This window comes from Candoia aspera, chromosome 4, assembly GCF_035149785.1.
Source record: "Candoia aspera isolate rCanAsp1 chromosome 4, rCanAsp1.hap2, whole genome shotgun sequence".
NCBI classification, from domain to species: Eukaryota; Metazoa; Chordata; class Lepidosauria; order Squamata; family Boidae; genus Candoia; species Candoia aspera.
The window spans coordinates 79,865,512-79,892,704 of NC_086156.1; the positions used below are offsets into that span (position 1 = coordinate 79,865,512).

The window sequence follows — 27,193 nt, forward strand, 5'->3', positions numbered from 1 at the left end:
CTAGTGAAGGGTGGCGTTGATGCTACGGCCGAGTGGGCAGGACCAAACTCACGACGGGAAGCGCTGGAAACGAGGCGACGAGAAGCGGACGGCCCCGGTGGTGGCCAAGGGACACTGGGAGAGTCGAAGGTAGGCTGAAGACGAGGTGGTACTGGAAGGAATGGGGACGGGACAGGACGGGGCCGTCAAGAATAGAACCGAACTTTTTGACGTAATGCCAAATCTCAACTTCTGCTAAAAGATACCTTGCCTCTAAACATGTGCAAAGTGCTCCCCCCCCGCGACTAGAGCACATCTCCGATGCATGAAAACAATACCTTTATCCCAAACCATTATTTCCGAACGGACGGACTTTCGTTGCATAAATTAGGGATAACAGTTCTGGAGCTTTAGTAGGGGATAAGTAGTTGCGAGAGAGCAGTGAAAGGTGGGAACTGAAAGGAAAAGAAATTAACAGAGGGAGCAAGCGGACCCTTCAGCTACTCTGTCAGTCATCTGTGTCTGGTCTCGGAGGAAAGTTGAGAGTGCTGGTGGCTTCTTGGCTGGTTTGGTTCTGCCAAGCAGGAAAGAGTTCTGATAATTGGAACGAACCACGTGATGCAATTTAGGGAATCCTGGCAGCCATTACTTTCTTAGGGAGCCAGGGAATATGTATGGTGGGCAAGGATGATGGTTTTGTATTGTTTGCTGCTTTGGCCTGCAATTCCCATAGTTCTTGAGGAATAGCTACACTGATTAGAGACAATGGGAGTTGCGCTCCAAAAATCCGGCTAAATAGGAATTAAGTGTTGCTATTCTAAAAGGCTAACTCTACGTACCACTCAAAAATTCCACAGGCCTACGGAGATAATGAGGAAACAGGAAAATAGAAAGAGGTATACGGTTATGCAGACTGCTGATACAGAGAAGTTGAAGCCTGTTCTGCTTCCCCAACAACAGGAAAAAAAAATTGACTAGGAGAGAAGTAGGACATCACAGGCCTAGGGTATGGAATGGATGTTGTTGTGTATCTTTTTTTTCGGGGAAAAGCTTGGTTTAGCTAATTATTCAAACATAATGTATGTACACCCTGTCAGTGTGGTGTCTAGGCAGAAATTAGATTTTGCACTAGATGTGGCTTACCTATTAAAGAGTTTTGAAGATTTCACCCTTACACCAAATTACAGAAACATCGCAAAGAAAGGCTGACCTTGTGGCACTGCTGGCTGAATTGAGTGCTGGTGTGCAGTCAGCGAAATGATAGGAAGTTTCTGTTTTCACAAGTGTCTCAATAGATTAAGTCTGGGAAGAGTGTTGCTTTATGTACAGAAAGCTCCAATGCAATATTGGGTAGTCCAAAGTCTGCAGTCTGGTGGGATTTAGAAATCTTAAAGAGATGTTTATTTTCTGTTTCCAAGACAGGCCTTCACTTGCTATTATACTTCTTGAGGTCATTCCACTGATATTCATAGCCTAGGACTGCATTAGCATACCTGGGTGGGTGATGGAGGATATAGGGATGCGTGGCTCTTTCCACATTTGTCCAGTAGAATTTCTAAGACCCAAATAGTTTTGAGAACTTTGGAGCAATAGTTAAGGATTAGTTCAAGCATGTTTGAACAGCCTGGTTCGGAAACATGCTAGAGAAAAGTGAGCTCTTTTGACCATGTGTTGTGTGAAATAGGCTTTTTGTACATTTATCTGTTATTAAATTATTTTTATATATATAACAATTTCATTTGCAAGTGCGGTGTGAGTAATGTTCTTCACATTCTTAAGTTCCTTTCTTTCTCTAAGGCAGCTTTCCTATGCTTTAACATATCTCCAGATAGGTTTGTTTGTTTATATTTCAAATTTCGTCACTGCCCATCTTACTTGAAGCGACTCTGGTGGTTTACAATAAACTACAAATAAATACAGATTAAAATACACTAAAAACCATACTTTGTAAATACAAATATACATATAAATATAAATATAAAATCTAAGATGGCAATATTAAAACTATTATATTAAAATTGTAACTCCCAGAATTCCTAGCCGAAGGCAGTGCTGATAAAGAATTTTGGGATTTGAATTTCAGGAGAACTCCAGGTTTATTTATTTATTTGTTGCTGCAATTTCTGTGCTTCTCAATTCTAAAAAGTTTGGGGAAGGCTAAAGTCTGCAGGTATTGGTGAACTAAGTTCTCATGCAGGGTGGGGCTGATAAGAATTATATTCAATAACCATTTTGGAGGATTATCATTCCTTGCCCCTGCATTAAGCCCTGCATTAAGCACTGGAGTATTTGGACTTCCATACCCCTGGTCAGTTGGGGAAAAGAAAACTGGAGGACAAGAAAGATGGAGAGAGACCTTCCAAAGAAATAGAAATGTTTATCCGTTAATTTGATACTTCAAAGGGGAGGTAATATTGTTGATCCAGTACCACATCTTCTAGGGTAATGATTGTTTAGCCTGAAATGCTCAGGGGTATAGGCTTCCTAGGCTGCTTGTTGAGAGTAGGGGCTCTGTCCCACTGTGTACAGTAACTTAGTTTTATCATTCCTCTTTGGCTGTTGCTGCTATTCTATCACCTGGCATCTGCAGTGTTGAAACCACCACAGTGTGTTTGTCTTAGGTCAAAATTTAAAGCCAAGGTAAGATAGCAGTCCTTGTTTAGGACTTTGTTTATAAAGACCAGTCGTCTATTTTCTATGCATAATCCATCATAATCTGGCAGGAAGACCTGACTGTCTGGAACAAGTTAAGCTTGTTAAAGGTCATGTATGCAGAACAAATTTGCTTTCATTTTTTCCCTAGAATAAATAGAAAGATTATTTGGTTGAGAGAATATTAGATATATTAAATCTGGCTCTGCTATGAATAGATTTTGAAATTTCAGAAGGTCTACCAACTGTAAAAACTGGAGCCACCTGCAAATCAAGTCTTCTGACAAGATGCTTTTTATCAAAATGGCATCTTTAGTGCAAGCGTGGAGAGATTATGGTCTACCAAAGGGTGCTGGACTATAGTTTCCAGGATCTTTCATAATTAGCTATGCCAGTTCAGTTGCTAGAAATTATATTTCAGCAATATGGGATGTTAGGCATGAAAATTCCTCACCACACCTGTTGTGCAAAGAACTGATTGGCCACTGAATTCAACTAAAGCTTAATCTGGCTGCCTGCCTACCTGTAACATGACAGTTCTGCTGAACAATGAGATAGTGGAATTGTGTTCAAAGCACAATTCTACGTTTCAGTTTGTGTACCCATCAGTTTGAAAACCATCAGATATCAAAACAAGGAAAAATTTGAAAATAATTTCTATATGGATGACAGGCAACTTACTTGAAAGACACTTACTTGTAAAACAATCAGCAAAGCCTTCTTGAACGTCCCATCAGCTTCCAATGAATTTTTGGCTGGGACATGAGAAAGGACCATTTTGACTGCTGTGTCTATGGTTTAGCGCTTCTAGAGATACATTGCACTGCTTCTTAGCTTTCTCTTTTTAAGAGGCATCTGTGTGGTAGTATGATTTTTTTCTTTCTGGAATTTAAGTCTCTAAGGCTGTCATCCTGCTATCCAAGAGGCTGTCCCTGGAGTACAGGATTTAGGGGAATATGTCCTCCAAGATCAGACAAGAAAAACTGTTAGATACATCCTCTTCCTCCTTTAAAATAATAAATGGAGTTCAGTGTCAACCAGGGCAAAGTGATGTACACTGGCACACACTCACATGCACACATACAGATTAATGTCTGAGCTGGCAGTGACTCATCTTGGAAAGGAATCTTGGACTAATGTGGACAAGTCAGTGAGAATGTCAGCTGCTGTCAGAAAAGCAAATTCCATGCTAAGAATCATTAGGAAAGAGAGACCCTAATAAAACTCCTAGGTGTGACTGCATTTTGAGTACAATGTACAGTTTTAGTCAGCAAATGTTAAAAAGGATAAGAAAGGCAGCTTTTTTCTTTGTAGGGGAAATATGTTCCCCTATGAAGAAAAATTATAGCTTGGGGTTGTTTGGGCTTTTTGTTCATTTATTAAGCTTATAACATAGAGGTATAAGGGTTGATAGAATATAACAATATGGAGTGGAAAATATGGATGGAGAGAAGGTTTTCTTCCTCTTTCACAATGTTAGAATTTAGGATCATATATTGAAACTAAAGGCTGATAGTTTCAAGACTGAAAAGGAAGTACTTTTTTTTCACAAAGCATAATAAAAATATGGAATTAGGTACCATCAGATGTGAAGACAGCAAACAGTTTATTTATTTATCAAATCTGTCACTGCCCATCTCTTCCCACTGGAGGGACTCAGAGCTCCTGAGGACTATCAACAAGATAGTCAATTAAAACAGTAAATAAAATACAAATACAATATATAAAAATATAAATACCATTAATAAATAGATATAAAAATAAGGATAGGAATAAAATCCAAGTGGCAAAAGATCTAATTCAGTGTGTGAGGAGTGCTCTAAGGTGCCAGCCATCCCCACGTGGAGCTACTTCCTTCTCCACCCCAAGCAAGTCAGCAGAGCCAAGTCTTTAGATTCCTCTGGAAGGCCAGGAGTGATGGGCTAACCTCACCTCCAGGGGCAGCATGTTCCACAGGGGAGGAACTACTGCAGAGAAGGCCTGCTTCCCGGACCCCGCCAAACAGAATTCTCTTGTAGACGGGGTCTGCAACGTGCCATCTCTGCATGATTGGGTGGGACGGGTTGATGTAATGGGGAAGAGGCAGTCCCTCAGGTAAACTGATCCCATGCCATGTAGAGCTTTAAAGGTGATAACCAACACCTTGAATTGGACCTGGAAGCAGACTGGTACCCAGTGCAGCTCATGCAATAGAGGTGTTATGTGTGCTGATCTAGGGGCACCAAAAATAACCCACATGGCTGCGTTCTGGACCAGTTGTAGCTTCTGGATACTCTTCAAGTGGCCCCATGTAGAGCGCATTGCAATAGTCTATGTGGGAGATAGCAAGGGCATGTGTGACTGTTCAAAGGGCTTCCTGATCCAGGAAAGGGTGTAACTGGCACACAACACGAAGCTGCACAAAGTCCCTCCTGGCCATGGCTGCTACCTGCTCTTCAAGCAGGAGCCATGAGTCCAGGAGGACCCCCAGGTTATGCACTGGGTCTGTCTGGGTAGTGCAACCCCATCTGGAACCAAAGATGACAATTTCCCGGATATGGAAGAGCCATTAACCCACAGCCACTCCGTCTTACCAGGGTTCAGCTGAAGCCTGTTGTTCCCCATCCAGCACCTACAGCCCCCAGGCACCGAGAGAGGGCAGTCACGGCATCACTTAACTCACTCAGGATGGAGATGTACAATTGAGTATCATCAGCATATTGATGATATCTCAACCCATGGTGACAGATGATCTCACCCAGTGGTTTCATGCTAATGTTGAAAAGGAGCAAACCCTGTGGCACCCCACAAAGGAAGGGCTGAGGGTCGGACCTCTCGCTCCCTATCACCACCAATTGGGTCTGGCCCTGGAGGAAGGAGGTGAACCAGCGCAAAACCACGCTGCCCACCCCCAGCTCCCTGAGTTGCCCCAAAAGGATACCATGGTTGATGGTATTGAAAGCTGCTGAGAGGTCAAGAAGAGCCAGGATGGATGCACTCCCTCCATCCCGCTCCAGCCAGAGGTCATCCATAAGTGCAACCAATGCTGTTTCTGTCCCATATCCTGGCCTGAAACCTGATTGAAAGGGGTCTAGATAATCTGTTTCATCCAGAACCCTCTGGAGCTGCAATGCTACCACTTTTTCAACCACTTTCCACAAAAAGGGGAGGTGGGAAACTGGACGAAAATTGTCTAGGACAGAGGGTCCAGCGATGGTTTCTTGAGGAGGGTGTGTACCAACGCCTCCTTAAAGGCAGTTGAAAACACCCCCCCTCTCAAGGATGTACTAACCATCGCCTGGACCCAACCACATGTCACCTCCTGAGCTGCTTTTACCAGCCAGGAGGGGCATGGATCTAGATGGCATTTACTGTCCGTAGGATCCTGTCCGCTTCCTCAGGTCCAATAGGATCAAAGTGTTCCCAGATAACTGGGTAAGTACATTCCCCCGGTATCTCTCCAGACCATGCCTCACACTTAGAATCTAACTTGGAGCGGATCTGAGCGATTTTATCCTGCAGATGCTCAGCAAATTTCTCTGCACGGCCCTGCAGGTGGGTCACTGAGCTCACCTTCCCCAAAAGAGATCGAGTAATTTTAAACAGGGCCGTCGGGCGGCCTTCTGCAGATGCGATAAGAGCAGAGAAGTATTGACGCTTCACCACTCTTATCACCACAAGGTAGGCCTTAATGGTGGCTCTAACCTGTGTTCAGTCAGATTCGGTCCTCATCTTCCTCCAGCAGTGCTCTAGACGTCTCTTAACCCTCTCCAGAATCCTCAACTCCGTAAACCATGGGGAGTGTCAGGTTCAATGGGGCAAGAGAGGTCTCACAGGTGTGATCTTGTCTAGGGCTCTGGCCACCTCCCTATTCCAAGCAGTGGCCAGGGCCTCTGCTGGACCATGCAGCAGATCCTTGAGTATAACCCCCAGCTCCCTCTGAAACCCTGCTGGGTCCATCAGTTGCCGGGGGCAGACCAATCGAATGGGTCCTGCCTCCCGGGGGGGGGGCAGCGGCATAAGAGAATCTCAGGGCCACCAGGGTGTGATCTGACCATGACAATAGGGACAGCTGTAACTTTTGAATGGGTTTAAAAGAGGACTACACAAAATTATGGAGAATGGCTATTTGTGATGATTATCTCCTGACTCTCAAACAACATATTTTCAATATTATCTGGTGAGTATGATTATTATTATTATTATTATTATCATCATCATTATTATTAGTTGTAGTAGTAGTATTATGAGTGTGTGAAAGCTGTTGTCCTTATGTCCTATTCATGAGTTTTCTAGATAACTTTGATTGAACTCTGTGAATATCTTTTGCATCCGTACTCAAAAAACTGGGGGGGGGGAAGTAATTTTATATTGTTGTATCTAATTATTTCATCTATGCAAAACTAGTCTAACTTTTCCTTCTCTTCTAATCCATTTACTTTCCTTCCTCTTTGAAATGCACAAACACGTGCCAACGTTTTTATTTAAGTAAAACTGTATCCTGACATTATCTACTCAGAGTCCCAGTAGTTAACAACAAACATACAATTTGCATGTATATGGTTTAGAAAAAATAAGATCTAAAAAGAAAGAAAAATAGACAAATAGAAAGGGAAATCAAATGTGGTTTGTGTGTGTATGTATAAAACATTCACTCATTTACAACTGAGATTCACAATATTGACATGCCTTCCAGCATGCTCTAAGATGTCCCTCAAAGGTACACAGCTCTAGGAATCTAATCCAAACACTTCCAAACATCTTTGCCTTATATCTGCTAACTGGACTGCTCTGAAACTTCTTATATATTGACATTTTTCTACTTCATACCTAAAAGTGTGGTGAGATCTTATGCGTCCAGGTCCTGATGATCACAACCTTAGCAGCAACAAAGCCACATTAGCCTTGTCTCCTACTTATGTATTTGTAATTGGCCAAATATGGGATAGATCCCCATGTGACTCTACCTGTTTGGTTGCCAGTATTTCCACAATCTTCCATTGGTATTTGAAAAAAAATGGCATTACACTTTTACATGTCAGACTTTTTTTTTTTCTCTTGTGCCCTCATTGTCTTACTATTTTCTCCTGACAGACCCCTTTATAACATAATTCCTGGCTATTGGATCATTCTATAGAGATGCTTGTTGACCATACAACAGCTGAGCTGAAGTTGTATTTTTGGTGTCTGCAGCGATGCACAGCTGTCTGTGGGTTTTTGTTTTTTTTTTTAGAAAAGTTTATACTATATATAAGTCCACTAATACTGAGAAGAGGAGGCGTGTTTGTCAATAGGAAATGCGTAAAGAATAGTGTGGAGATAAATGCGTAGGAAACAAAACCAAAATGATAGAAAAAGTACAGAAAGTGCTGATAGTGTCAAATATTGGCAGTTGTCCAAAGAAATAATAATCATTTGTATTGTATAGTTAATTAGAAATAACTCCCACTGAACTGGGATGTGCTGGAGTATAATTCCCATGAACCCTCATCACGATGCCTGTCTATTAAATGTTCCCATGTTTGCATATAAATGAAAGCAGTAATTCTGAAGGGAGAAAAGTATCAAGGCAAGCATCATCTTGGAAAAGGCATTCCATCTTGTGAAAGAGAAGAGGGTCATGTGAATGGTATGACTGTTCTCTGATGGTGCTGGTTACCTCCATTATTGGGAAAGCATATTAATAATAATTAAAATTTAATCGGGAAAGAAAAAGAGATGTGGCTGCCTGACTTCCATAATTAAATGCAAACTTTCATAGTTGGGAACTTGTTTTCGAGTTAGTCTCACCTGAAGAGGAAAAAATCATTAATGATTTTTTAGTGTTAGCTTGTTTTAGAAATAACACTGTATGAAAGTAAGACAGTTGCAGTTGTCACATAAAATTCTAATCTTGAAGAAAAGCTGCTTTCTAGCGTAAATTAATTTCTCATTGATGGTGAGATCAAGTTCCTGAAACTCTTGCCTTCCACAAATAAACAGACTGAATGTGAAGTTGAGGTTCTGTGAGGAATGCCTGTTGAAATCTGGGTGTCATGCATAGCTGTGAACAATTTTCTCAAATGCTTGTATAATTATATTGCATACTCCTTGCATCTTTTATTATCTGAAATAACAGAATCTTGTATGACCAGCATCTCTGCGACTACTAAGAGCATAATAAATAATGCAAAATGAGCATAAAGGTGCATATACTCAGCATACAGAAAGTAAGATGAGCACACCCAATTTACAGCTAGTGCTGCATAACTTTCAGAGTTATTGCCAGATGGAAGGGCTCTGCATTGCAGCGCAGAGAGAAATATGGGCTGGGCTCACACATCATCCTGCCATAAAGTGGTTTGTTTGGTTGTACCTTTACAAATTGTATAAACCCAGCTATTATGGTTTGTAAACCATAGCTGATGGCTCAGTATGTTTGGTGAATTATGGTTTGTTTGCTGAAGTATGGTTAACAAACCCAGTTGGGTGCCCTTGGGCCAGTCACTCTCTCTCAACCCAACTCACCCCACAGGGTTGTTGTGGGGAAAATAGGAGGAGGAAGGAGTATCAGGTATGTTTGCCACCTTGAGTTATTCATAAAATTAAGGCGGGATAAAAATAAAATAAATATCAAGGGTTGACCTGTCATATAAAAATATTGAGTTATTTGGACTAATAGTGTAAGTTGTTATTTATGACTTTTGATTGGAAAGAAGCAAATACAGAGTTGTGATCTGCAGACAGATGCAACAGGTTATATGTTCTGAGGTGAATAAATCTGCTACAGCTTTGCATTGAGAGTTACTGAATAATCCAATTGCCTCTGATGTAACAGATTTTTCCTGCCCAGATCATGACACACAGTAAGTAACCTCTCTGATGAATGGGTAATTTATTATTTTTCAAGCACATTTGTTTGTTTTAAGACATTTTGATCTGTTTGTTCAACAAACCATGATTGGCCGGGTTCATGTAACAGGCTAACCAAACTGAATTAGGGTGATATGTGTGAATAAGCCTGTGAGACTGTTGCTGCGAAGTTCAGGCAATGCCATTTGAAATGTACATGTTGATAAATGGTTTGAGATTTGAGTATATATGTTCCTTGTATATTGCTTGATATCTGAAGTCCTGCTTTAAGCATCCTTGTAACGTTTTGCCAGAATCCCTCAGAAGGAAGGCCTTTTTTTTTTTTGATGGAGTCAATTTTGTAGACTTCTCTTCTTCAGAAGGCCTCCCTAACACCAAATCTTTTAAGTGACAGGTGACTTTCCAGAACTGTCTCTGGCAGCTCGTTTTCTGTTGATGTATTTCTGGTATTGTGGTATTTATTATTTTGCTGCTGCTATGTAAGATTGTTGTGGTTTTCTGTAATTGGTTGGTTGTTTTTTGTTACTGATTAACCAAGCTTTGTATTAAAAACTTGTCAGAAAGGCCCTGTGTGAGTTGTTTGGTTAAGGAAAATGGGACTTATATTTTAGCAGTAAAGAAATTCAGCCCCAGGTGAACTTAGACCTCTGCCTGAAAAGGGGTTAAGAACTGCAAGGTTGGAGACAAGAGCAACTAGATTGGAAAAGGTTGATCACAGAGATGCCTGTTTTTTGCCATTCTGTTTCTCAGCCTCTCCAATCAGATGCACCAACAAGTTTGCAGCAGCCTCTGTCTTAAAGATTTTTAAATTACTTGTCCCTTTGTTGCTTGCTTGCTTTCTGAAGTTCAGAGTAGTGTATTTCTGTTCCCCATAGATAAGACTGAGATATAGCTCAGGGGGAGAACCCAAAGGTCATATAGTCAAGTAGGTATCATTTCTGTGGAAGAAAGACAAACTAACCAGGAGAGGCAAAACTTTCTGTTTCCATTTCTTTGCTGTGGCTCTTACGAGACTTGCTGTGTTAGGCAACAGGGGTATTTTGGTTTCTATCCTACTCCATCCTGAAGTTTGCAAAACAATTTTAAAAAACACTTTGCAAGAAAAACTGAAATGAAGGCTGCTTGGCAACAAGTACAGAAAATATTCCCAGAAGTAAGAAGAGAAATATGTATTATCCATTTATGTATTATGCTTCCAAATGTTTTTTACATGTTTGGTGCCATCAAGTTGTCGTCTTTCCAGCTTTGTCAGTCACTGTTGAAAATAATCATTCAATTCCACTCCTTCAGGGCATGTGTGTGTACAAAATGTGGAGAAGAACACAAATAACAGTAGAGAAGAATCAGATCAGAGATGAGTCTGTTAGCAGTTTGACTGGAGAATCTGTTGGGAAAGAGATCACTGATAGAATGCTGTTATTAGTTGTACTTAATTGTAGAAAGAAATGATAGCATGTGTGTCTGTGTGCCTATTGTTGCGTAGATGTGGTAAAAATGAAATTGTCTCCCACTTTAGCTTTGCTTGGAAAAGTGTGTTGGCATGCTCTATTTTGTCATTCTGTTTCAGTTTGTTGGTTGATAATTTTTGTCAGATGCCCCATCCTCCATTTTACCCCATGCTTTTCTGCAAATGATTGGAGTGTGGTGAACAAGACATTTCAAGTTTGAACAGTTTAGAATTAGAAATGGCCCATTTTGAGTTTGAAGCGGTGATTTTGCATTCAAGATGGGCTGTTTTGATAATTTTGAAAGTATTTTGAACCCAAAATAGTTCTTCAGTTTGAAATAAACTCTTTCGAGTTTGAAATACTTCTAAAATGGTTGAAGCACCCCATTTTGAACAAAAAGTATTTTGCATACATCTAGATTAGACAAAATAAGGTGAAAAATGGTTTTCATATGCAATCCGTTTTGTTGCCCTATTAGAACAGATTCTGTTCATTATGGATAATTGCTTAATTTCACAGAGAACAAACCATTTAAAAAGTGTGAAGTAGAACGAAAGTGCTAAAAGTTCTGCAAGAATAAAAAATATTTGCCTAGCACAGGAAAGATAACAAAGAAGGGGCCCAGTGGGAAAAGTGCTCTATAACTGAGATGCTTTTAGGGAAAAGGCCCATTTGTGAGTGGTGACCTTCCATATCTCAGCATGACTGCATTCTCACTTATGGACAGGTTTTGAGACTTCTCACTGTGTTTACCTGTTATTTTAAGTCAGAAGCCCATACCTCTCTAATGTCTCTATGTGTCTCTTCACCTTTTCCTTGTTAACACTTTTGCTTTTGGAGCAATCAGGTGACCCCCAACTATTTCTACTCACGTTCTTCTCTGTTATGAGGAACCAAAACCATTTCCTGATACCTTTGATTTCTTTCTTCCTTCCCTTCCCTTCCCTTCCCTTCCCTTCAGAGGAAAGGAAAGAGTTTAAGGAGAATCCAGGCAGACAGAGAGAGAGAGACAAGCCGCCTTCCCTTTTCCTTTTTCTTTTTTCCTCTTTCTCTCTCTCTCTTTTTCTCCACTCCACCCTCTCTCTGTTTGAAATAGGCCTTTAGACTGGTGAAGTGTTTTACAAAGTTATGTACCCCTGGGGTAAGTAGACGCAATGTATCTGTCTGCCTACCTACCTCCCTATCACATGTATATCTTACTGCAATTCTATGCAGACTCTTGGCAGCTAATTACATTTGGCTGTGCTTCTTGGCTTTATAAGTTCAGTTCCAAATGCCATACAGCATGCATGGAACAAATCTGAAAGCAGCTTCTTCCTTGTCTCCCAAAGAGTTCCCAGCAAGCTCTGCCTTCTGCATTTACTGTAAACCCTTTCCCTGCTTTTCAAGGGAAATGCCAGAGGATGGGCTTTTGAGGAGCATGACAGCTGAGATGAAAATCTCTTCCATTCCTCACTTGGATGCAAATCACAAAGCTTAGGGGTTGAGGTGCCTCAAGACTCTCTTTTATTTTTGTAGCGTGGAGAATTATCTCATTGTAGGGGACTTTGAATCTTCTTTCATTTTGGGAGGGAACACAGCCATAGTAAATGTTACTGTTGCATACTATGTCATTAGAATTTTACATATGACTTTAAATAAGTTTTTATTGTGTGATATTATTGTAATATAATTCTGCTGCCCAACTCTTTCATTGTTTTGATAACTGACGAAATACGTTTATGAGCATCTGATAGTGTTACTGCCACAGTAAATGCAGTTTAATGAAAAGTGATAGGTTTTGCTAATCATCTCTAAATCTTCAGTGGAGTGAAATAGTAGAGTTAATTTTTCTGGTTCCAAGAACAAGTGGGGGAATCATAGTTATTTTAATGTTCCCATATATTGAAATAATTTTGTGTTGTTGCAGTATAACAATAAAAGCACTATTTGTAAAATCTGCCTAGTATCTAAATGTATTATCTCCTCCAATAAACTCTTATATCTGGGTAAATATATGTATCCAAATCCTAAAATAATTCAGAAGTTCTTATCTGGGTATTCTTACCAAACAAGGACCTGTTCAATCATAAAATACCCTGAAGAAATTTTCTGTATAACATTTTGTATGTGTATTATTGGGTTTGCTGTACAACTGAATCATATGCATGTTTACTTAGAAGTAAATTATAAATATAACCATCAGAGAACTTTTTGTTGCTTGGCAGAATAGAAATCCTATAAAAGTAGGTTTATTTCAAACATCTTTTTCCAGTCTCCAGTTATCAACAGTCCAAGGTTTAAAATCTGACTAGTATTAAGATCACTAAAAGAAGTAAAACCTGTAATTTTACAGCCCCATCTTTCTCTTGGCTGCACTCTGAAAGCTGGTTATGAGTGTACTTTCCAACTACTACTATTTCTGTTTATTTTGTATATATATAGAATTCAGAATAGTTCACGCAACTTATTTCTCTAATATCTTTACAAAAGTTTTATGTAGTAAACCATTATTTTTATCATCTTCATTTTGCAAGTGGGAGGCTGAGCTATGCTAAGGTCATCTGGTGAAGATGAAACTTGAACCAGGGATTTCCCAGCTCATGCTTTTTGGTGCTGTACTACAGCAACCCACAAATCTTTGTATAACCTTTTTATATGTAGCACCTTTGAAAAATGACTTGTGGCACCAACCTAGTTTCAAGAACTAATACGTGATAGCGCTACGATGTGTTCTTAATAGCAACTGAAAGTTCTTGTACATGTATGTGAGTAAATAAGGATTCTGCGAATTTTTGGCAGTAATCCCCAGGTTCTTTTTGAAAGAGCAAAAGGCCACTGTCCCACACACACTGTTTATCAGGTTTTTTTTTTAAGAGACATTTTCTTATTGTTCTAAATAAGGGCTTCAGATTCTTCTTTAAATAAAAATATAAAGAGGTCTAAGTACACTCTCCACCACTGTACGTCCGGTAACTAATTTAGTTTCTTTCGGAACACCATGGCAAACTGTCCCCAAATAGCAAGCCCCTAAAGGTGTCAAAATTATTACTGAGACTTCGTAGCATCAGATTTGATTTTCTCCAATTTCTGTTATTAATCATAGTATGAAACTTGTACTTTAATGAAATGAGATTATGAATTGAAATTTCTGTCTTATTTCTAAAGTACAATATATATTTCACATTATCAAATTTAGTGACATAGTAAAACACTGATCCGCAATATAAAACTCAGGGGAAACCCAATATGAGTCAAGAGCTATTTCAGAAACCTCCAGGAAACCATATCAAAAGCTTTCTCTGATCTGAAGAAATAGCTGCTAGATTCTATCAACTTTAGGTTAAAGCAATTACATCAATTAACAACCTGAGCAGGGTTGCTTTACAATTGTTGGAATAACTAGCTGTGACCTGCACGCCAAGTAGTCTGTTAAAATCTTAGCATCTACAGTAACCAAAGAAATGGATTTATGATTAGAACACTTCTTAGAATCCTTGTTAGATTTAGGAAGAATAGTAATTTTAGCCTAGTTGAAACTAGGGAGGAAAGAATGTATTTGAAAAGACTTCAAAATATATTTCAGTAAAATAGGCAATAAAAAAAACCCTGTGTATCAGTGAACTGGGAAACCATCAGGGCAGGAGACCTTCCTAAATATATAGAGTTAATTTGTACTCAGCATTTCTTAGAGATCAGGAGAGGTCAAATGATAGTTGTAGCATCAATTGAATTATCTGTTGATGAGAAATGTATACATTTAAAAAAAAACTGTTTCTGTAGAGGGAAGAGGGAATGGCCTTTGAAGGACAGGAGGAAGAGCCACTATCAAGGAAACAGTCAGATAAGGGTGGCCTGAGCCCCACTCAAGAAAGTAAATTCAGCAATAGTCTCAGAACAGCCCCTCCCTAATTCACACAAAGATAAAGGGAGGGAGGGGGAAATGCACTCAGACTTGCAAGATTCTGTTACTATACAGTAGCTGGTACAATAAAAGTAGTACTGACTTACATGGCATTAGTTTCTTAGCCCCTACCTTGAAGGGCTGATAGTTGAATAGATCTAGAATATATGGGCTTTCTCAGATATATTGTAAATAGAGGATACAGTATAGGTTGCTTAATTTGTTTGTCTAAGGAGCCAGTGCCCCATACCCAAGTCAGTGATGAAATCAAGGACTTGTTAATTAAAAAGTATCTCATCTCCTGTTCCATCTGCTTAAAAAATCTTTATCATTCAACAAAGGTATGTTCAGAGACCATTTGTAATGAGCATTTAAATTATTGACAGGAAAAGCTATCTTTACAGGAACATGGTCTGTAATAGTAACAGCATTCTCAATATCAAGCTTTAACTGTAGATATTAAGAAATGAGACATCAGAAAATCCAAAACAGCTAGTATGTAGGAAGGGGGGAGGGTAAATTCATAATAGGAAAGCTTAAGGGAGCTAAATGGTTGCAGGGTGAGGTATTAGTATCTAGAGAGGTATCCAACAGTTAAGAAAACAATATATAATCTCTTCAAATTTAGCTAATCTTTTTTGTCTCCCTGTTGCTTGGATCATTTCGTCCTAATTAGGGACAGGAGGTACCACCGAAACATGTGAGCTGTCTGTCTGAGAAATACTCAGTCCAAATTTCATTTCTGAGATGAACTCAGCCTCAGAAACTGTTCTCACTTTCAGCCACCTTTAATATAACAATAATATAATTAACTAAGTTACAGGAAGGTTGAGGTACAGAGAGAAAAACAGGAGAAACACATACTTGAGAAGTGTTTAGAGTTACAGAGATGGGTCTGACAAGGAAAGATTGTGGGATCTCCTCCTCCTCCTCCTTCTTCAAAGCCAAGTCCTTTTTCCAGGACAGATCAGTTCTAAGAAGCTGCATTTCTGCCCCCATCCCCCACAAACCAGGGATTCTGCTTATTTTTTCAATGACACAAAGCATTCCATGGTTTTTGAACATGCACAGTCCTCATTTAAGAAATATAGAACTTCCAAATATTTTGTTAAACTGTGTGTATGGAAGTGAGTGAGCATTTTCCTGTAAACCTCAGTGTTTGCGCAAGCAAACTGATCTGTTCCTTTTATTTTTCAGAGCCTTTTTTGTTATTGTTCCAGAGCCTACACCAGTGTTTCTGAACTTTGGCAACTTTAAGAAGTGTGGACTCCAACTCCCAGAATTCCCCATAGCCAGTAGTGGGAGTTGGAGTCCACACATCTTAAAGTTGCCAAAGTTCAGAAACACTGGCCTACACCATTGCCTGCTCTGAGAAAGTATAACCTCCATTGCCTTCTAGGGGCAATTGAGTAATTATTCACATTTTTGTATAGGTAGCTGTGTTTGGGGAATGGGTAAAACAGGGTTATAGTGAGAGATTGGGGGGAGGCTGGAAAGGAATGAAAGAGAGACAAAAACAATCAAGAGATAGCAGGTGAGAGAGTTGACAGCTTATCTTCATAAATAGTTATTTAGTCCAGGTGGATTAGGGAAGAAGCATTTCAAATCAGTGAAAGAGACTCTGCCTCAATTAACTCACTTCCTATTATACTTTCCAAGAATATTATTTATCCTGAAATAAAGACACAACTTCCTGAGTTACCAGGCAGGTTGTGTTATACTTTCACCAGAAACTTCAGCTGTAAGCAAGGGTTCACTTGACTTACCACATTAAATGTACAAATCAGGGATCTGGAATTTTTCAAGAATCACTTAATAAAAGTGAAGGTACTGTATAGCTTTCTGTCACATAGTTTTGCTAAGTGTCCAATAAAAACTGAATTTGCATCACAGTCATACATTTATTTACATAAGTTCTGCTTTTGAAGGCTTTGTGATTATTCATTGTAGCCACAAATTCCAATTCTTCCTCTTTGTTGTCTTCTCTTTTTGGAAAAAAGAAAAAAAACAGGATTTCTTTTATACTGCCTTAGCTTGCTTCTTTTCATAGACAGAGGTAGAATATTTGCACTGAAGAAAATCCCACTTGCCTTCAGGGAAGGAAACCTATTACTGAGAGTGTAGGACAGGAGTCCATGATATAAGAGATTACTAGATTACTGCACTGACTTCCAGTAGGCTTCTGGGTCAAATTCAAAGTGCTGGTTACCACATATAAAGCCGTACATGGCACAGGACCAGGTTATTTGTGGGACTGCCTGTCCCCTACTGTTTTTGCTTGCCCCACCAGATCTAGATGACATGCTCTGGGTCCCTTCCATTAAACAATACCATCTTTTTGGACTCTGGAGTCATGCTTTCTCTGTGGCTGCACCTGCCCTGTGGAACAGCAGCCCCCCAGAGATCCAGATGGCCCCAGAACTTGTTCGTTTTTGTGAGGGTCTGAAGACTTGGCGGTTCCCACAGGCATTTGGGCCAGACAGTTAAGTGAGCTCTGTTGGTGATGTGACTTTTTGTTTGGGGGTTATTGTTGAACTGCGGCATCATGAGTTTATATTGTTATGCCAGCTGCACATCTCCCAGAATCACTGCTGTGAGATGTGCAGCTCTATAAATCATTTAAATAAATAAACGGCCCAGAGAGGGGGATCTTGTGGTTTCCAAGTTGGACTTCAGAGTTCCATCAGCAACAAAGTCAATAGTCAGAGACTATGGGATATGAAGTTCACCTGAGAATCACCTGAAGAGCCACCCATTCATAGCTAGTCCTCAAAAATATCAGATTTAAGGAAGTTGGTCCTATTTATTGGTATTACTTTTGATCAGCCTGCTAGAGCTTCCGTTGTTAAAGGCAGTGCACTTCTCATAAGTGATAACAAGCAAAAGGACACAGCAATTTATATTTTGCTGTGCCTTCTGTGATCTTCCTATGGCCTCTGGCTGACCATTTCTGGAAACAGAACCTTGACTTAAATGATGTAACAAGGCAAAATATTCAGTGCAGTCCTATGTACTATAACCTGGAAGTAAGTTCCATTGTAGACTGAAACTAATAGACATATAGACTAATGCTATATTGTAGAGCAGTATAGCCTAAGTCGTCATGCATAAAGGAAAGAAGAGAAATCAAGCCCTGTTGGTCTACCCACCTACAGTAAATTGCTGCTATAATTTTTAACTGTATACAGCAGTTAAAAATTATAGCAGCAATTTACTGTAGTGCTTTATTCATTGCTCTACAGGGAAAACACAACAAGAAATTCAAAAATCTGCACCCAAGTGATTCGGCTGTCTTACAACATTACCTTGTAAAAAGCAATAACAAGCATGCTGGCCATGAGGAAAAAAAAGTTACAAAGGCAATACCTTTATTCAGATGACTGAAATTTTATAACAGTTGGGAACATGTTAATTTCTTAAAACTTTTCACGACCATTTAACTTGATAAACAGTGCTAAGAAGCTTGAATCGTTGTAAAACTTACACTGATCTAATAAAGAGAGTGCCTCTGTAGGGTTTGGACATTATCCTGCCTGGAAAGAAACAGAGTCCTCCAGGGAGCCATCTACCTCCCCAACTCCTATGTTTGTAGGACATAAAAGTCTTGCAGGATCAAACTAAGACTCATCTAGTACAGCCCAATGTCCTTGGGAAGCCTGCAGGTAGGACACCAAAGTTCAAAAGCATTCTTCTTCAATTCTCACTGCTTCTGCTACAAAAAGTAATTGATAGCCATCCTGACCTATAGGCTCTTCTGCAAGCAATCAAAGCAAATATTTGTAGCTCAGGGTTGAACTGTGGAGTCCTTGGTGCTCTCTGAGCCTTCTTGTTTTCTTGCAGATGTTTCATTGCCAGACTAGGCAACATCTTCAGTGCAAAGAGGGAGTGGGCTTTGCTCTCAGTTTATATACTGTGGCTTGCCCTGCTTGTGTTGGTAGGGGTGTTGTTCTCCCCTTGGGAGTTCTTTGATTGGGCTGTTGTTTGCTGCTTCTGCAAGCCTCTTCCTTGAATGAGTTGTTATTTTGGGAGTTAGCTTCATGTTTGCAATCTGCTCTGAAATTCAGTCCAAAAGTTTCCAGGGTTGCATTGTTTTAGTGAATGAAAAGAACACAGAATTGTCCACATAATAGATGAAGCTGCACATTTTGAAGATGGGACAGTGTATTTGTCATTTCCTGAAAATGGATAAAGCTTTCTGTTATTATTTTTGCCCATTAGATACCTATTTTGTATTATTGGGCATATAACTATCTGTTAAAATCACTTCTGAGAACTAATTTGTACGTACAGGTGGTGACCCTGGAAATGGTTGCATCATGTTAATTATTACACAAGTAAGTGGAATACTAGAAGCTATGGTAAAAAAGAGCCAGTTTGGTTTAGTGGTTAAGGTGCTGGGCTAGAAACCAGGAGTCTGTGAGTTCTACTTCTGCCTTAGACATGAAAGCCGGCTGGGTGACCTTGGGCCAGTCACTGTGAGACAGGGCTGTGTGTCTTGTCTGCTCTAGCTGCACTTATCTGGAAAATCCAGGTAGAAAGCAAGGTGGCTTACAAGACCTGCATGCCTCAACAGGCTGTGAGTGTGTGAGTGAGTGACCATAAGCCAAACCTGGGAGCACATGTAACATCGTGCTCTCTCATCCCTAGGAAGCAGGCAATGGCAAACCACTTCTGAAATCTTGCCAAGAAAACTGCAGGGACTTTCCAAGCAGTCACCAGGAGTCAACACTAATTCAAAGGCATGCTCACTAGAGACTTAACTGTTTAGGACATGATTTTATACAGGCATTGAATAAATATTTTATGGCTAAGTTGATTGATTGATTGATTGATTGATTGATTGATTGCCATCAAGTCATTGTTGACTCCTAGTAACCACATAGACAGATTTTTCTCCATGACAGTCTGTCCCTGACCTAGACTTGCAGGTCTTCCAATGATGCAGTCATCACCACTGTAACAGAATCCATTCGCCTTCCTGTTGGTCATCCTCTTCTCCTTTCTTCTACATTTCCCAGCATTACAGCCTTTTCCAGAGAGCTAGAATCTTCACATACCATGTCCAAAGTAGGATAATTTGAGCCTGGTCACTTGTGCATCGAGTGAGAACTCTGGGTTGATTTGTTTGATGATCCATTGGTTTGTTTTCTCGCTGTCCATGGTATTTTCATGAGTCTTCTCCAACACCAAAGTTCAAAGGCATCAATACTCTTCCTCTCCTGCATCTTCAAAGTTCACTTCTGGAGAGTATCACAGGGAACACCATTGCTTGCATGATTCTGATCTTTGTAGGTCAACATGGCATTTGAATATCTTTTCTAAGGCCTTCATGGCTGCTCTACCGAGTGCTAGTCTGCAGCGTATTTCTTGACTGCCTGTTGATGGTTGATCCTAAATGGCAGAAGCTATCCACCACTTTGATACCTTCATTGCCAATTCTAAGGCTAGTTGTTCTTCCTGTTGTCATTAGTTTGGTCTTCTTTATATTTATAAAGATATAAATATAAATATAAAAATCTTCTTTATATTTTTTTGTTTTGCTCCTTACCTTTTATTACTAGAGCTTACAGATCCTTTACATTTTCAGCTATCAAGGTAGTGTCATCAGGATAGCAAAGGTCATTGATATTTCTTCCTCCAATTTTAAAACCATGCTCATCTTCTTCCAATCCAACTTCCCTTAATATATATCCAGCATACAGGTTAAATAAATAAGGAGAGAGTATACAGCCTTGTTGCTGTCATGAGTACTGATGGTGAGCAGGAGGGGGCCCCTATCCAGGTGGGAAAAAGCATGCGTAGTACTGAGGAGTTAAGCAGCCATTCAAAGAGACACAGATCAGACCTGCCTTAACTTTTGGGGTTTATCTGTCTGGGTTTTCCCACGCTTCTTCAGTTTGTTAGGATTTTCTGTCTGTTGTAGCTGTAATAAAACACTAGAGACCTATTCCTTGTCTCAGCGTGGTTCCTGACTGATAGGACAGTTGCACTCCTTTGCCAACCTGGAGTCAGTCTGTTTTGCCATGTTCTGTCTGGATTCCTGACCTGTATATACATAAGTTTCTCATGAGGACAATGAGATGTTCTGGGATTCCCGTTTTTCTGAGTGCATTCCACACTTTGACATTCTCAACACAATCAAAGGCTTTTCTATAATCAATTAACCACATAGTGACTTCTTTTTGGTATTCTTTAGCTTTCTCAGTTATCCAGCATGCATCAGCAATAATTATGATTAAGTACTAGAAGCAAAATAATTGGATATAAGTCAGTTGAAATGAATTGGAATACACAGAAGATGCCAATATGAATTTATAATATGAATATTTGACTTTCCTTTCCCTTTTTATTACATATTTATATTATTAGGTTGTACTTGTGATTGTGAATCAGAAATGGTTGTTGTTAATTGATTATTTAATTAAATATTTTGGGGTAGTAACAGCCTGACTCATCAATAGATAGCTCATGTTAACATATTCTGCATGTTTTCCTCTTTCCAGAGTCAGTTGCCAAAATGGCACAATGGAACCAACTGCAGCAGCTGGACACACGATACTTGGAGCAGCTTCACCAGCTTTACAGTGACAGCTTTCCAATGGAACTTCGGCAGTTCCTTGCACCTTGGATAGAGAGCCAGGATTGGTGAGCCATTCTGTTTTTCTGCATCCTGGCTAAATTTGAGCAAAAAAATTCACTGCTTCTAGAGCTCTTCAAATCCACAATGAGTAAAACAGGGACATTCAATTGACACATACTGTTGCTTCAAAAAGGTTGGGATACTTGGTGAGGAAGCATCTTTGAAGAAGCAGTGTCTTGTCCAGATTTTGGCCTCGAGGCCATATGTGTATTGGGATATATAATCTATTGAGTCCAGATTTTTTGGGACTCAGACTCCCATCAGCCCATATCAATGCAGAGACAATGGGAGTTGTAGATTAAGCAAACTAATCTCCTTCCCCTTTATACCTTTCTTCAGAAGTTGGTGCTATCCCTGAAGGTAATCTGGCAGTAAGCCACATGCTGATTTCCTTTATCAATCTCACTCCCTACCCTCAACTATACATGAACTGCCTTTCTTTTTTTCCTATTCCTCCCTTCTCTTTCTGGAGAAGAAATGGATCATTCTTGCCAAAAGTCTGAACTGATTGTTTGCAGAGGGTTTTTGAAATTAGGCCAAGAACTGCAGGATGCTACCGGATCCATGGTTTAGAAGTTTTGCAGATGTGGACCATGTAATTCGTGCTACTAGACACAAATATTTCAGGGGATATGTAACATTAATTTGTGGGATTCTTTCTCTTCCTTTCAACTTGAAAAAATGTTTTTCTTTTTCTGCTGAAATTGTTAGGGATGTCAGGAAGATAATTGGGGGCACATCTGGCACATGGGCTGCTAGGTGATACTGCCTTATCTAATCTGATGCATTCCAGAAGTGCCGGACCCTCATTGCTTATTTATTTATTAATCAAATGCATATCCTGCCGCAATCACAAATGGAATCTCAGCTGCTAACAAAAAGGCAGCAACAACCTTCCATCTATCTGGAAGACAGATAAGATTGGCATCAATCAAACCTCCTAGGGGAGGCCATTTCAGTGGGCCAGTCCATCATGGAGAAGCAGTATCTCCAGGCTTCTGCCCCCCTACCTCCCAAAATGAGGGATAACCAGCTGCTTTGCACAGCCTTCCACAGACTGCCATCCAGTTATTTTCTTTCAATTAGCATAGCTGTTGGAGTATTGAGATTCCTTTGTAGGCATTATGTTCTGAAATTTCCTGAATTGTGCTTACAAAATTCACTGGAAATTCATATTAACCTTTTGTCTTTGGGAAACATACAGAAGCTTTTTGGCATTAATTATAGGTCCTGGTTCTAATCAATAGGAACTTTCACCTAATTAGGCTTAGAGGTCTTACAGACTGCAGTGGTGAATTGGATTTCCTTTCCTTTCCCATCCTCTACAGGGCTTATGCTGCCAGCAAAGAGTCCCATGCCACTTTGGTATTTCACAATCTTCTGGGTGAAATTGACCAGCAGTACAGTCGCTTCCTACAAGAATCCAATGTTCTCTACCAGCATAATCTGCGCCGGATCAAGCAGTTCCTACAGGTAGAAATTGCTGACAGTTCTTGATGTTGGGAGACTTGTGTTATGCAGACTCCTGAGTACCTATCTACAAGATGACACCCCACCCCCAGTACCTATCTAAGATGTAACAGTCTGAAATGCAAGGACTGTTGTTGTTTATTCGTTCAGTCGCTTCCGACTCTTCGTGACTTCATGGACCAGCCCACGCCAGAGCTTCCTGTCGGTCGTCAACACCCCCAGCTCCCCCAGGGACGAGTCCGTCACCTCTAGAATATCATCCATCCATCTTGCCCTTGGTCGGCCCCTCTTCCTTTTGCCTTCCACTCTCCCTAGCATCAGCATCTTCTCCAGGGTGTCCTGTCTTCTCATTATGTGGCCAAAGTATTTCAGTTTTGCCTTTAATATCATTCCCGCAAGTGAGCAGTCTGGTTTGATCTTCTTGCAGTCCAAGGCACTCTCAGAATTTTCCACCAACACCACAGTTCAAAAGCATCGATCTTCCTTCTCTCAGCCTTCCTTATGGTCCAGCTCTCGCAGCCATATGTTACTACGGGGAACACCATTGCTTTAACTATGCAGACCTTTGTTGTCAGTGTGATGTCTCTGCTCTTAACTATTGAGATTTGTCATTGCTCTTCTCCCAAGGATTAAGCATCTTCTGATTTCCTGACTGCAGTCAGCATCTGCAGTAATCTTCGCACCTAGAAATACAAAGTCTTTCACTGCTTCTACATTTTCTCCCTCTATTTGCCAGTTATCAATCAAGCTGGTTGTCATAATCTTGGTTTTTTTCAGGTTTAGCTGCAAGCCAGCTTTTGCACTTTCTTCTTTCACCTTCATCATAAGGCTCCTCAGTTCCTCTTTGCTTTCGGCCATCAAAGTGATATCATCTGCATATCTGAGATTGTTAATGTTTCTTCCAGCGATTTTAACTCCAACCTTGGATTCCTCAAGGCCAGCTTGTCGCATGATGTGTTCTGCATACAAGTTGAATAGGTAGGGTGAGAGTATACAGCCCTGCCATACTCCTTTCCCAATCTTAAACCAGTCCGTTGTTCCGTGGTCTGTTCTTACTGTTGCTACTCGGTTGTTATACAGATTCTTCAGGAGGCAGACAAGATGACTTGGTATCCCCATACCACTAAGAACTTGCCACAATTTGTTATGGTCCACACAGTCAAAGGCTTTAGAATAGTCAATAAAACAGAAATAGATCTTTTTCTGAAACTCCCTGGCTTTTTCCATTATCCAGCGGATATTGGCAATTTGGTCCCTAGTTCCTCTGCCTTTTCTAAACCCAGCTTGCACATCTGGCAGTTCTCTCTCCATGAATTGCTGAAGTCTACCTTGCAGGATCTTGAGCATTACCTTACTGGCATGTGAAATGAGTGCCACTGTTCGATAGTTTGAACATTCTTTAGTGTTTCCCTTTTTTGGTATGGGGATATAAGTTGATTTTTTCCAGTCTGATGGCCATTCTTGTGTTTTCCAAATTTGCTGGCATATAGCTGCATTACCTTGACAGCATCATCCTGCAAGATTTTGAACAGTTCAGCTGGGATGCCGTTATCTCCTGCTGCCTTGTTATTAGCAATGATTCTTAAGGCCCATTCAACCTCACTCTTCAGGATGTCTGGCTCTAGCTCACTGACCACACCGTCAAAGCTATCCCCGATATTGTTATCTTTCCTATACAGGTCTTCTGTATATTCTTGCCACCTTTTCTTGATCTCTTCTTCTTCTGTTAGGTCCTTGCCATCTTTGTTTTTGACCATGCCCATTTTTGCCTGGAATTTACCTCCGATGTTTCTAATTTTCTGGAAGAGGTCTCTTGTCCTTCCTATTCTATTGTCTTCTTCCACTTCCGCGCATTGCTTGTTTAAAAATAATTCCTTATCTCTTCTGGCTAACCTCTGGAATTTTGCATTTAATTGGGCATATCTCCCCCTATCACTGTTGCCTTTTGCTTTCCTTCTTTCTTGGGCTACTTCTAGTGTCTCAGCAGACAGCCATTTTGCCTTCTTGGTTTTCTCTTTCTTTGGGATGTATTTTGTTGCCGCCTCCTGAACAATGTTGCGAACTTCTGTCCAGAGTTCTTCCGCGACCCTATCTACTAAGTCCAGTCCCTTAAATCTATTCTTCACCTCCACTGCATATTCCTTAGGAATATTAGTGAGCTCATGTCTAGCTGATCTGTGGATCTTCCCTAATCTCTTTAGTCTGATCCTAAATTGTGCAAGAAGAAGTTCGTGATCTGAACTACAGTCAGCTCCAGGTCTTGTTTTTACCAACTGTATAGTTGTCTGCCACCTTTGGCTGCAAAGGATGTAGTCAATCTGATTTCGGTGTCGTCCATCTGGTGAAGTCCATGTATAAAGGCGTCTCTTAGGTTGTTGGACGCAGTGGCGCTGCGGGTTAAACCGCTGAGCTGCCGATCGGAAGGTCGGCGGTTCGAAACCGCGCGGCGGGGTGAGCTCCCGTTGCTCGTCCCAGCTCCTGCACACCAAGCAGTTCGAAAACATGCAAATGTGAGTAGATTAATTGGTACCGCTTCGGCGGGAAGGTAACGGCATTCCGTGAGTCATGCCGGCCACATGACCACGGACGGGTCCTTAGGGACAACGCCGGCTCCAAGGCTTAGAAACGGAGATGAGCACCGCCCCCTAGAGTTGGACACGACTGGACTTTACGTCAAGGGAAACCTTTACCTTTACCTTAGGTTGTTGGAAGAGAGTGTTTGTTATGCAGAGTGAGTTGTCTTGGCAAAATTCTATCAGCCTATTTCCTGCTTCGTCTTGTTCACCCAGGCCATGCTTACCTGTAATTCCAGGTGTCATTTGACTGCCCACCTTAGCATTCCAGTCTCCCGTGATGAAAATAACATCTCTTTTAGGCGTGTTGTCCAGTAGGTGCTGCAGATCCTCATAGAACTGCTCTACTTCAGCTTCTTCAGCATCTGTGGTTGGGGCGTATCTTTGGATCACTGTGATGTTAGATGGCTTGCCCTGAATTCGAATTGAGATCATTCTATCATTTTTTGGATTGTATCCAAGCACTGCTTTAGCCACTTGACTATTAATTATGAAGGCTACTCCATTTCTTCTGTGGTCCTCTTGTCCACAGTAGTAGATCTGGTGGTCATTTGATGTGAAGTGGCCCATTCCAGTCTATTTCAGTTCACTGATGCCCAAAATGTCTATCTTTAATCTTGACATCTCACCAATAACCACATCCAATTTGCCCTGGCTCATAGATCTTACATTCCAGGTTCCAATGGCGTGTTGATCCTTAGAACATCGGATTCGCCGTTCACCACCAGCACCGTTGGCCGCTAGCCGTCCTTTTGGCTTTGAGCTAGCTGCGTCATCACGTCTGGGGCTAGTTGAACTCATCCTCTGTTCCTCCCCAGTAGCATTTTGACCATCTTCCAACCTGAGGGTCTCATCTTCCGATGGTATACCGACATATCTCTGGTTGTACTGATCCATTGAGTTTTCACGGCAAGAATACTGGGGTGGGTTGCCATTACCTTCCCCAGGGATCGCATTTAGTCTGACCTCTCTGTCATGACCTTCCCGTCTTGGGTGGCCCTTCACGGTTTAGCTCGTGGCATCATTGAGGTGCTCAAGCTCCAGCACCACGACAAGGTAATGATCCTTTGCTTAAGCAAGGACTGTAGTCATAGCATTGCTATCTTGAAATGCAAAAGAGAGAACTATTCCCTTCCTGGGTATGTTATCATTATTTATTATCATTATTGTTGGATAATTATGAGGGCAAGAGTTGAAAAGGTCAGAAGCAAAGGACCTGAGACCAGACTGTTCCATAGCAATAACAATACATAAGTGCCAATTACTTCTCAGTCTGAGAAGTAAGCATCTTTCAGTCCATTGTGACATAATATTGGAAAAAAGAAATGCAGGATTTGAACCTTAAAGATTGCCATTTATGTGACCTGAATCCTAGAATTTGCAGTAGTTGTTTTCTCATGATTAAAGGCTTTTCCAGTATCTGCAATAAAAAAGTATTTTATTAGAGCTGTGTCCTTGAATCTCTAGCTGAAAGCTTGCTAGTTCAATTATGCATCTCAGGGAAACCTGACAATAATTATTACTTATTATGTTAGTATTTCACTTAAAATAAAAACTCAATATCTCACTCAAATAAAAACAGTATCAGTAACAACAAAATCAGAACAGTAAACTAATAAGATTGAACCCTCTAGTATAATCAGAAGCAAAGTCATGGGGAGATCTAAAGGTCTAGGTGAACAAATTTAGTAGATTATGAAACCAAACCATAGAAGAA

At 40.5% G+C, this 27,193-nt stretch overlaps 1 protein-coding gene across 3 annotated transcripts in view; it reads left to right on the forward strand.

Moving 5' to 3' along the window:
• STAT3 (signal transducer and activator of transcription 3) overlaps positions 1-27,193 on the forward strand; it is a 57,424-nt gene continuing 30,231 nt past the window's right edge. For 2 of the 3 annotated variants that reach the window (XM_063300731.1, XM_063300730.1), the window contains exons 1-3: positions 1-129; positions 21,297-21,438; positions 22,762-22,906. In XM_063300731.1, coding sequence (XP_063156801.1) covers positions 21,311-21,438; positions 22,762-22,906 — 273 coding nt within the window. In that variant the 5' untranslated portion in view covers positions 1-129; positions 21,297-21,310. Of the gene's footprint in view, positions 130-21,296; positions 21,439-22,761; positions 22,907-27,193 lie in introns of those variants that run through there. The other variant, XM_063300732.1, reaches the window with a different exon arrangement.